At 34.8% G+C, this 12,036-nt stretch overlaps 1 protein-coding gene across 3 annotated transcripts in view; it reads left to right on the forward strand.

The window, feature by feature from the left end:
* Positions 1-12,036, forward strand: part of DCLK1 (doublecortin like kinase 1) — a 184,558-nt gene that overhangs the window by 134,493 nt on the left and 38,029 nt on the right. For all 3 annotated transcript variants that reach the window (XM_039327305.1, XM_039327304.1, XM_039327306.1), the window contains 4 exons: positions 2,401-2,485; positions 7,107-7,215; positions 9,091-9,148; positions 11,660-11,779. In XM_039327305.1, coding sequence (XP_039183239.1) covers positions 2,401-2,485; positions 7,107-7,215; positions 9,091-9,148; positions 11,660-11,779 — 372 coding nt within the window. The remainder of the gene's footprint in view (positions 1-2,400; positions 2,486-7,106; positions 7,216-9,090; positions 9,149-11,659; positions 11,780-12,036) is intronic.

Consider the following 12,036-nt stretch of genomic DNA (forward strand, 5'->3'; position numbering starts at 1 on the left):
AGCAGTAGAGAATTTTTCAACCTGATGTTCTTTGGATGTGTTGGACTTCAACTTTCATGAACTCTTAGTCTTTGGGCCACTAAGTTTGGAAATAATGAATTGGAGAATGTGTATGTATTCTTATCATACTAGCTGGAGCCAATCTTTAGAATAACTCTTTGTCTCCACTCATTTGGCCATTGGGGAGCATTCTGCAGTTCATGGACTGTTTCAAGAAACATGTTGGCAGCCATCTGTTAATATTGTATGTTGAATAAATGAAGTTCAGAGTTGTCACTGAAAAGTAGAAATGAGAAGGCAGTGATAAGTAACATTTTCCTTTCACAAGAAGAAATTAGTCATATCATTTATAGAGATTAAAGCATAATGAATGTAACTCTAGAAGTTCTTATAAGGCATGGGTCAAAAGATTACAGTAAGAATACACTGAACAGATTTTTACCTTCTTTTGTACTATAATTGCCTCTGATTCTTAAGTAGTTTGCAAAAAAATATCTATAATTTAATTCCTTAGCTAAGAATCTATTGATAATATCCTTATATAGTAAAACAAAGGGAATTTGATATAAGAAATATTATTATTAGGATTGCAGTTTCTGGACCTTAGAAATACCACTAGATGGTAGCAAGCAGATACAGAAAACTACAATTTTTCATCTCTGTGGTTTTGTGGAGCTTTGCAGTCCAGGCTCAAATATTATGTTGCCTCTTCAGTTATGTGAGCTAGCTATAAAAATAATATATCTGTCATCCTCTAGATGAGAATAAGGGAAATATTTTAATCAAATATACAAATGAAAAGCTTTGAAAGGGAAGGGTCATGAAGCTGCCAGATTAATTCACTGTCAAACCCAAGATTTAAAGAAAAAGACTGCAAAAAGTCCTATTTATCTAATATATATAGAAAATTAGATATGGTTTACTTCACCCATTGTAATACATACGTACATACATGCACACAGAGAGAAAGGGGGGGGGGGCGAAATACATTTATGAAACCATTTACATACAATTTTTTTGAGCACTTGATACAGAGAAAATAAATAATGGAAAAACCCCACATTTATATTAAAGTACATGTGCACATTGGTACCAAATTAAATATATATTAAATATATAATAGATAAGTCCAGACATTAATTCCCAAGCAAGATCTTGCTAACAAAAATGCAAACTATTGTATTTTTCCATGTATTAAGATGCTATTTTTTCCTGCAAACACCCTGTTCAAAAATCAGGTGCGTCTTATACAAGTGCAGCGTCTTATACGCGAAAAAATAATGGTAACCTCCACAGCCTAGGGCATGCCTGTGTGGATTCTTTACATGCCGCTGCCATGCCTCCTAGTCCAGATGTCAAGCCCCTATGGGCTTGCCACTAATAGGAGGGGGAGGGGGCAAGATTGTCGGCCAGCTGAACTTCTGGATTTGCCGGATCAGCGCAGAGAAACAGTGGAGAGTTTAAAACCTGCCTTCGCTTCTCTTGCCTTGCTATCATGCCAGTACTCATGCCGGTTTGTTTACCAGGGTTGGAAGGCTGCTGTTATGAACTGACTATGCATGCTCATCGTGCCGGATGCTGGTTAGGTGGGGTGTGGGGGTGGGGCCAGCCAGGAGGCATCTGTTTAGAGCGCTGTGAGGCGGTTGCTCCCATCACTGACTTTGTTTGCTGTAAGCTTGGAACTCGCATGCCAGAGCATCTTATACAAAGGTGTGTCTTATAGATGGAAACATACGGTAAATAATATCTTGCTTGGCCTGCTGTTGGCTTCCTGACCACCAGCTTCTTTGTTGCATATCCAGGTATTAGTTAAAATTTGTTGCATTGTTCAAGGACTGAGAAGATACCATAATGATATTAGAAGGCTATATACAAATAAGGTTAGAATACAAAATCTCTTTTTTACTTTGAATTTGTTAATGGCTCTTGGCACATCTCTTGCTTATGAAGAAGGCATGGGAAATGTTAACATTTTCCTCTAGGCCTTTTGAATAAGCATTTTTTCTGCTATGGTGAGTCATTCTTGTAGCAAACTTTACAGGTAAGAAAGCAGAAGAACATGTACTGATGACTAACACCTCAAATCCTAAATGATGGATTACTCACAGAAAGAGAGCAATAGATTTTCAATGGTAGAGCATTTTAACAGAATCATTTAAAAATGATAAGGAGGCTAACAAGGAAAGAAAACATTGCATAGCAGGTTTTTATATAATAAGCAGTAAATTGAAAATAGTTTCAGAAGGTATTCAAGAATAGAATGTTTTAGGTCCATTTTTTTTTAAAAAAAAACCATTTCAGATCATCTATCAAGAAGTCTCTCTAAGTGTTTTTTGTTATAATTTGCTTTCTTGAAACCATATTTAATTATCTTTATCCAATCCAATTCTATATTTTCAGAGCTCTCAGCACAGTGGTTCCTCTACCTCACTAGCCTCTACCAAAGTCTGCAGTTCGATGGATGACACTGATGGGCCTGGTGAAGGTAATATAAGTAGATAAAATGCCTCTGTGTTTAAAAGGTGATAATACAAAGGTCTCTATGATTTATTGCCTCTAAAAGTTAAAGAAAGATTATTGATATTAGGGCAGAATTGATTTTTTTAGCATCCATGTGTTACTGAATAATCAGATACTTTCATAGCCATTTTCCATTTTTCCAATAGTCAAAATATTCCTACTGTATATTATATACTAAATATGAGAGTACATGTCCTTGACAAAAAAAAATATTGTTTGGTTAATTTTCTAGTTCAGATTGTTTATAGAGGTTTTAATTGCTATGGTTTGGAAATTAATTAGTCATTGCCTAAACCTTTTGTATACATGCCACAAATATGAAGGATTATATCATAATTTCATGTGAACTGAACTGAATTATTGTGAATGTTAGTCTGCAGCCTAGTTTGGATTATTCATTGACTGCAAACATCAACAATCCTCATTCATAGTTCAGGCATGATTCTTGTTCATCCACAAATCAATAGATACTATAGCCCAGAAAGGGAGAGAAATTTTCTAGGGAGAGAAGAATTGATTCTTTTGAAAAGGTAGAAGCAGAACTAGAAATGGAAACTGAGGGAGAAGCTATGGGCTGAAATTGGGAAAAGAGGGTCAATGTTATTTTGTGGTGGTTCAGATTAAGGCTGGAATTTCTAGCAAAAAGGGATTTCCAACTAATTGAAAGGAAGTTTAAGTTTAAGAAAAATGGCTATTTCTTTAGAAATAAGTAAATATATTCTGTCCGGGATTTGCATTTAACCTTTCTTTTTTTCTGTGCTGCTAAGTCATTTTTATTTGCTAGTGAATTTTATATAATTTCAGGCTTCTTCCAGTGTTTAAGGTGAGCATGAGTATATTATTGCTATTTATAATTTTCTTATGATGTATAAGTCAAACTCCAGAGAAAAATCTATTTTGAGATTCTGCCAGAGAAATTCTTATTTGTAGCAGATCATTAACATCATATGATCTGCTATGAACATTTCTTTTTCAGTCCTTGTGGATTTTCTGTTTAGTTGCTGACCCTGGCTCAAGCAATTATTACTTCTTTTCTACACACTAAAGAAATGTAGACATGTATGCATTTGAGATTTAAAATTTTTAAAACGATGTCTATATTATTTATTTATCAATTGGGCTTATGTACCACTTCAGTTGAAACTTACTTTCAGCAGTGTACACATCCTGTTTCTATAAATAAAGTTAAAGTGGGTCCTAGCAATGATTAATTCTTCTTTGAGTGAGTTATTCCTTTGCCTCTTAAAGAGACCTTGGTTCACCTCTTTATAGGTTCTGAAGAAGCTATTGTTGGACACCACAATTTTCATTCAGCATCTAGCTTCCCCTTTTGGGAGAAAGGTGATCGAAAAGGTGATTGTGGAGCTTCAGAGGCACTTGGAAGAAGTGGATTATCTGGATCTCTTTTAGTTGGGATTCAGTCCTGAGTATAAAATGGAAATGGCATTGACCACACTTCTGGATGATTTCTGTTGAGGGTGGGACAAGAGCTTGTGCATCCATCCTTGCCCTTCTTGGCCTCTACGTGGCTTTCAATTCCTTCAACCACAGTATATTTCTAGATCAGTTCAGAGAATTGGGTGGGCCACATAGTGTTGTGTTGGTTTATGTGGGTGCCACCGAGTTCGGTACTCTTCCCCTTACTATTTAACACATATATAAAACTACTGAGTCAGCTCATCCATTGCCATGCAGTGAGATATCATCAATATGCTGATAATAGTCAATTCTGTATCTCTGTCTCAGCAAATTAAGCAAAGCCATGAACTTCTTATCCCATTGCCTGCAGGCTGTGAGGGTCTGGAAAACCAGCCTTTAGCTGAACCCTGGCAAGACTGAGTGATTTTGGATTTGGGGACCTGCCAATTCTAGGACTAGGCCATTTTTTGTTCTGGATGTGTTGCACTGCCCTAAACAGACCCAGCAAGCAAACTAGGATTCCTCCTGGACTCACAGCTCCTACTCAATAAGCAGGTGGCACTTGTGATAGTTTTTGTTTTTATAATTACATTAGAATTTGATCATTTTTTGGTCTATCTCCCAAAGAAGGGCTGAAATACTCTATATATACTAAATAGGCTATGCTACATAGCAGAAAGCTGTAGATTTTAAATTACCGGTATTTTTACAAGCAATAAATCCAAGAATTCAGAAATCCAAGTGGTTCTCTTTTTTTTGGCTAAGTTTATTAATCTCCCTGAGCATGACATTAATCTTGAAATCCTGCCAAGTAATTTTCACGCACAACTTTTGTCTAGTATAATTAAGGGTAAATTACTCTTTAATCTGTTTCTCATGCTTCTTCCTTTCCCTGGATATAGGAATCTTTCCCGTAACATCCTTTGTCCCTCCCTTAACTGCATTCTTAAAGTTTGTTTGGCATCTAATCTCAAGCTAGGCATAATTAATTATTTGAAATTCATCATGTTGTTTGTCAGAGAAATTGGATGGGTCATTTCACTAAATTTTTTCAGAATAAGAAGAAATTATTCACCAATTTCTCAAAGACAGGGCTCTTTCTTGGTTATCCAATAGGAAGATTTGGCTTGTAATGTCTTCTTTTGAAAATGAATTGAGATATGAGAACTCATAAATTGACTGGCTGGTTTTATGCCATTAAGTTGGTGTTATCTTATAGTGACCACACAGATAGTCCTTTTTCAAAATGATTTGTCCCCAAACTGGCCTTTCAGATCTTTTGACCATACATCAATAGCCTTCGTAATCAAAGCCATTCAGCTTGATGCTGGAAGCTGTAAACTGTAAAGTGTTGGAAGAATAATATACTATGAAATTAATGTAAGATTTTGTAAGATGATCAAAATCTACTAAATTAGGCAGCTATAACAAATTTAAATCAACAAACTCAAGACATATGTGCAAATACCTTAGCCATCTTGCAATTTTTAAAAAGTGCAGGAAATCACATTTTCCTTGAGATATTTTTTCTGAATTTCTTTTTTGTTTAGAAATAATTTCAAAGTTGGAGTGAACAAAACATGGGTGAGTTTGATGTCAGGTATCATCAGTCTGCTGATGATATTCAGTGAATATTTCAAACTACACTTGAAGATCACTCAGAAAGTGCAGATGATCCAGAACACAGCAACATATGGGTCCATGCAACACCTTTACTGTGGAAACTGCACTCAGTACATTTCAATGTGTTGGTTATAAAGCTCTTCATGACACAGAGCTTGGTTATTGGAGAGACTACCTGTTCCCTCCAATAGGGCAGGGAACAGGTAATCCCTCCAGTTCCATAGTTGCTGTCCATCTTATATGATTCAGCAGCATGATCTAGATCCCATTGATAAGCAATAGCATTCAATGGGACCCAAGAAATAGGTCTTCTCTGATATAGCATCTGGCTTCTGGACTGATATTCTTCCAAAAGTTTGCACAGTCCCCAGTCTAACCTTATTTAAATGTGCCCTCAGGATTTGGTTCTTTTTCCAACCTTACATTATAATGGTGTCGGACTCCTTTTGGGTTAATTTGTAAGATAGTAGCTGTTTCTTTCTAAATAATTTTATTGCATGGATTGTTTTATTTTAAATCTTTCATATTGAATGCTGCCCAGAATCACAGTAAAGTTAATAAATAAAATAGCTCTATGGTTACTTAAAACGGATAGCGCAATTGCTAGGCTTTTTGAGGTGGAAAACAGTGTGTAAGTGTAAGCCTTATTATAGGCATGCTAAAAAGCTAAAAATAGAGAAACCTCAAATGCAGCCTTGTCTTGCTGTGGCTCCATCTGTTTTGCAGCCCAATTTTCCCCAGAAGCTGAGTTGTGGCCCTTATATCTCAATTTATTAAAGAAAATTTTCTTTAATTGAATTGAGAAAGAACTGCTTAACAAAAACAAAACAAGAATTTATCTGACAGTTCAATTATTCCACTGATTGTAGAGCAGAATTTTAAAGGATTAAAAGAAAGTAGAGAGTTATTACAGTTAGAAAAAGCTAAACATGGTTCATTTAAGTAAAGGTATATGGCTTGAGCCTTTCAAAAATATATGAAGAATAATTATTCTCTAATTGCTTCTAAAATACAATAAATATAACCTCTTTTTCCTCTCTTTTGATTTAACTGTGAAGGTTTTTTAATCATCTGGTGTCCAGGTTGAATTTGTTAGTGACATTATGGAGAACACTTGTTTAAAAACTAAATATTTTATATAAAAGGAGGAAAATAGAAGTTATCATATGAACAAGTCTTGCTCTCAGCTTACAGGATATAATAAAATAAGTGCTTGAGTGTTAGACTTCTTTTGTAGATAGACTTAATTATGGTGTGTTGAACTAATCCCAGCATTGAGATGAAATAGGGTGTCTGTGAGTTGATCACCAATGTGTATGAGATAAATCATACAAACAACGTGTAAATGTGGGTCCAGCATCCATCAGTTTAATATTTAATATTGTGAAACTTTCTGACAGTATCAGCTACATGGTTTCTCTGTTTTGCAAAATACTGTTTCTGGATGATTTCAGTTGTCTGAAGCTATATAGGTAAAATATGTATTATATGTCACATATGTGTTGCTTTTCCCACAAATAAAGCTTACTAACAATTCTTTTCAGAAGTGTTGGATGAAGGCTTCCAGGTTCCAGCCTCAATAGCCGAGAGGTATAAAGTTGGTCGGACTATAGGAGATGGAAATTTTGCCATTGTAAAAGAATGTATAGAAAGGTGAGCAAGTTCTTTTGCTTATTACTGTTAAAGCATTTCCTAATGTTAGACTATTTCTAGATCATATCACTATTTACAGATGATACATAACAAACTAGTGCCCTAAGTACATATGAACAACAACAACAAAAAGACTCCAGCTAGGCCTATAAAGAAAAGTTATTTAGAATTAATCTATAAATGAAATGCTTTTATTTTTTTACCATCCTTGATTATTCTTTCTATAATTGGATCTTGTGGGACATGTATGCTTTTTGATAAACAGTGCTGTTTAAAAAGCTTCATATATATGCGGGCACAGCAAGTATCTTGAAAACAAAACAAAAAAATCCTTCCTTAACATAACTTTTTTGGTTTTGACTTCCAAATCTCTGCTGCAGCTGTTACTGTACCTGCAGTAGTCTTTGTAGGCTGCACTGGTTATAATATATAAAACATGACATGCTGAGGTTCAACTCAATAGAAAATAGCTGTTTTTCCATCAACTGTTTGGTAAAGAAGGAATTTTGGGGAGAAATCCCACTTTCTCCCTTTAGGAGCATTTTGATCATGTCAAAAGAATTTCCTGTGCAGCAGCTGTTGGCATATACAGGCCCTTCTGTAGGCAGGAGTTTATGTGTAGAAGCTAGCTGCTATATGCAAAAGCATCCTGGCTTGATGTGATAAACCATGTCTATCACAAGCAACCAATGCAATCACAGATAAATTAAACGTGTTCTTTTCCAGAATTATCTTCTAAACAATATAAATGAGTGTATAATTAAATAAAAAGTTATTCAGTTCCAGTTCAGGGATTGGGTAGAATTGATTTATTGCATTTCATTCTTTCTTTCCTTGAAGATGTTCAATGCAGCTTTCATACTCTTCTCTTCTACTGGTGCCTATCAATCTATGGGGAAGAATCTGTCTCCCCCAGAATAACCTAGGCTGAGTAGGGGATGAAGTTGTGTTTCCAGAGATTTAAGCCCAGTACTCTAAGCTTCATGTTGTAGTTTAACAAATGGTTTGACAAAGGAAAAAAGAAAAAGAAAATACTGTATATGTCTTTGCTGGACACTGACTGGAATTGTGTAAGCTCATGTTATCCTACCGAAGTTTTGTCATATATTTGAGCACATCTGAAATGTAATGTTTTAAGGTGACGGAAATTAAAGAAAGGAGGTTGAATGGACAATTCAAATACCATGCTGAATTTATTATTGCTTAATGAGACAAAAGGATAAAATAGCATCTGCATATATTTTGGTATCACTAGAACTGATAATACCATAAAATTTGAATTATTTTTTTTAAGTTGAGCATGCAAGCCTAGGATGTTAAATATGTGGGGGGGAGAGGAGGAGGAGGAGGAGAAGGAGGAGGAGGATTCCAAATGGTAATCTATATAAAGATAGCTTTCTGATACTCTTATTTCTGAGTAACGATATACCGTACTATGCCAAGAAGCCCTCTAGTGGGGGAAATGAGTCCTTGCTCAGGGAGATATGTTTTTTCTCTCTCTCTTTTTTTTTTTTTTTAGCAATGCAGCAATATGATAAAACGTGGTGTAGACTCCTAATTTTTCCTAAGCCTTTGCTTTAAATATTGAATTTAAACTTCATTTTAATCTTTAATGTTTTCATTTCTATTAGCAATTATATTATTTAAATCAATATCATATATCCCTTCATGTTTCACAGGAGCTTGTCACAGTAACAAAATAGAAACTTTCTAAAAAGTTCCTTATTTTCTGATGGGAGATTTTCTAGCCATTTCTATTAAGGTATACATTTAGGCAGCTCTGCAAAATAATCTCAGGTTATGTGTTAAATTGTAAAATGTTGTCACTATTGGGTAAGTGAATTTAATCTGTTTCTTCCTTCTGAATGTTGTTAGGTCAACTGGTAGAGAATATGCCCTGAAAATCATTAAAAAAAGTAAATGCAGAGGAAAGGTAAGTATCGAGATCCACAGTGGATCATCATATGTTCAGTTTTTTAATTAGATCAAATCTGAAGTCACTCCAATTTAGTGGTTAATTTAAAAAAATGTTGTCCAATATTTGGTGAACAACAGATGGAACAAGGATCTGGCAGGATACTGTGACATATTCACAAGGTTCTTGATAGAAAAAATAACTTACATTGACTCAGAGTTACATATCAACTGGACAGAATCTGATGTGATGACGTGAATCATCTCTTATGATGTTATCTTGAAGTTATTTGGCCATGTGGAAATTGATGAAATGGATAAAAGTCCCTGAAATATGAGCTTGGCTACATGTGAACTTCTTTGAACACTTCATCAGCCGATGTAGTTAGATTATAATAAAATGGTCTGCATAGGACTGCCTTTGAAAATGACCCAGAATCTATAATTATAAAATTCAGCAGCCAAGATATTAGCAGATATGAATTACTCTTGTAATATAACATCCAAACTCTGTTTTTTTTTACAAATTTCTAACTGCAGTTACATAGTCAAATTAAAGTAATGTTTGTTTTAACATATAAAGCTTTATATATCATTTCGTCAAGATGTATCAGGAATTGTTTCTTTCAAGTGTAATCTCTCTGGCCTGTGTGTATATAAATGAAGAGAAGCTTTTTATAGCTGATCTCAGGGAGATTTGGACCTCAAAAATTTGGAACTCACATTCCATTGTAGCTATCTGAGGCCCTCACCCTGCTGATATTTCTGAAGATCATGAAGATTGGGCATTTTATTTAATTGTGTGCTTAGTGTGTGTTTTAAATGGTTTCTGTTATTTATGCATTTATTTAAATAATATATATATAGCTTCTTGTATGTGGGAAAGATCTTGGGAGGCTTGGTGAAGAGAAGTTGCCAAGGGAATAATCACATAAGAGGCAGAATAGCCTGCACTGGATAGTGGGTGGGGCAAGAGGCTCAGATGAGACTCTCCTTAATTGTAGAGGAGAAGGAAGGAGAACTGTACTTTCAGGTTTGCAAGATTCTATTATTGTACTTTTACAATAAAATAGAATTAGCTTACCTGGCCAGGCCTGGTCTACCTAGTAAGGCTGACACTTCCCATCTCACAACAGTGGCTTAGAAAGATTAAAATCCAACAATAAAAGCAATGATCAATGCTGCCCAAGATAAATGGGACCTTCCAATGATGAAGCTGCATTACCTACCTTCCTGGCCCAAATGCATGGAGGAAATAGCCAAGATTTCAGAGTTTTATAAAAAAGATAATTTGACTTATGATAGATGGGCTGCCATATTATATTTATTGTTGAATCTTGATTTGATGTGATTGGTGTATGTGTTATTCTTCTTCTAAACTACTCACAGATGTTTTAACTGGATAGGATATGTATCAACAAACCTCTGGACTCATGGTCTCTAAAATATTCTGGGGGACTCAAATACTTTGATTAAACAAAAGGACTACCTTACTGTAAAACAAGCAATGAAGAAGCAATATAGATCTTTGGGGCAGGTACATGGGATATGGGAAACTGCCACAGAAAAAGCCCTTTCATGTATTGCCATTATGTAAGAATCTGGAGGGGCCCTGAGATAGATCTTGATTCTCAGGCAGAATTATATGCAGAAAAATGGTTATTTGACTAGTCTGGTCCCGAACCATTTAGAATTTTCACTAGGGATTAAAGGCAACTTTTTAAATTGTTCTACAAAACTATGCAACTTGACAAACCTGACAAAAAAGCAACAAGATGTTCAGTTTAGTAAAGACGAGAGGTCAGGGTATAATATGTTGGCTTGGAGAAATCCTAGGAAGAAAAATATTAATTGCTAAAATGTTTAAAAAAATGCAGTTATTTCCTTTTTTGCTTGGGAAAATATGATTTGTTTTATATAATGTTTGAATTAAAAAATTGGAAGTGTAATTCTTTACAGGCATACTAAAAGACAAATATTCAGAATATGTTAAATATAAGCAAGCTTAAATCTAAGTAAAGTACTTGCAAGTTTAAATCTTCTTCCTATGATTGCTATCTGTTTTACTTTTGATATTCATTTTCTCAGCCTCAGCACAGTCATTGACATGCATTAATTTATAAGGGTTTTAAAAATGCTTAATGAATACTGAGATTCAAATGTCCATTATGCATCTGGATGCCCCATTAAAGAAGTTCAGTTTAGTATAGTGATTAAGGCAATGGATTAGAAAGTACAGCCCATGAGTTCTAGTCCCGCCCTAGTCAGAGAGGCTAGTGAGGGGATTTTGGCTCAGTCAGTATCTCTTTCAACCTTAGAAACAAGGTATTGACAAACCACCTTTGCCAAGAAAACCAGAGGTTGAATATATTGATTTTATTTAGCGTATGGCATCTACAGTCCTGACAAATTATAACAACTTACCCCATTAAATAAGACAAAGGTTCTAGAGCAACTATTTGGTTTTGTTCTATTCTCATTATATATATATTTATATATTTATATATACATATATTCTCCTTTTATGCAGGAACACATGATTCAGAATGAAGTTTCTATTTTAAGACGGGTCAAACATCCCAACATTGTTCTCCTGATTGAGGAAATGGATATGCCCACTGAGTTGTATCTTGTCATGGAACTTGTAAAAGTGAGTATAGGTGAATGTTTCCCTGCTTCTGCTTAGTTTGTTAGCCATTTATCAGATTTCTAATCTTATCTGAAGTATAGAGAAATAATATATATATGAACATGGAGCAAAGAAGATCTACTATTCCTCAACAGAAACTTTATTAAAGATGGGGAAATGGATGAAGTAAGTTATAACTATTTATAAACATGTAGGACTAGTTTGTAGTTTATTGTAAGGTATGAGTGTTTGTTGAAAGAAGCTAAAACGTATGTGTA

Source organism: Crotalus tigris, unplaced genomic scaffold, assembly GCF_016545835.1.
Source record: "Crotalus tigris isolate CLP2741 ecotype Arizona unplaced genomic scaffold, ASM1654583v1 scf7180000024359.8030256, whole genome shotgun sequence".
Taxonomy (NCBI): Eukaryota; Metazoa; Chordata; class Lepidosauria; order Squamata; family Viperidae; genus Crotalus; species Crotalus tigris.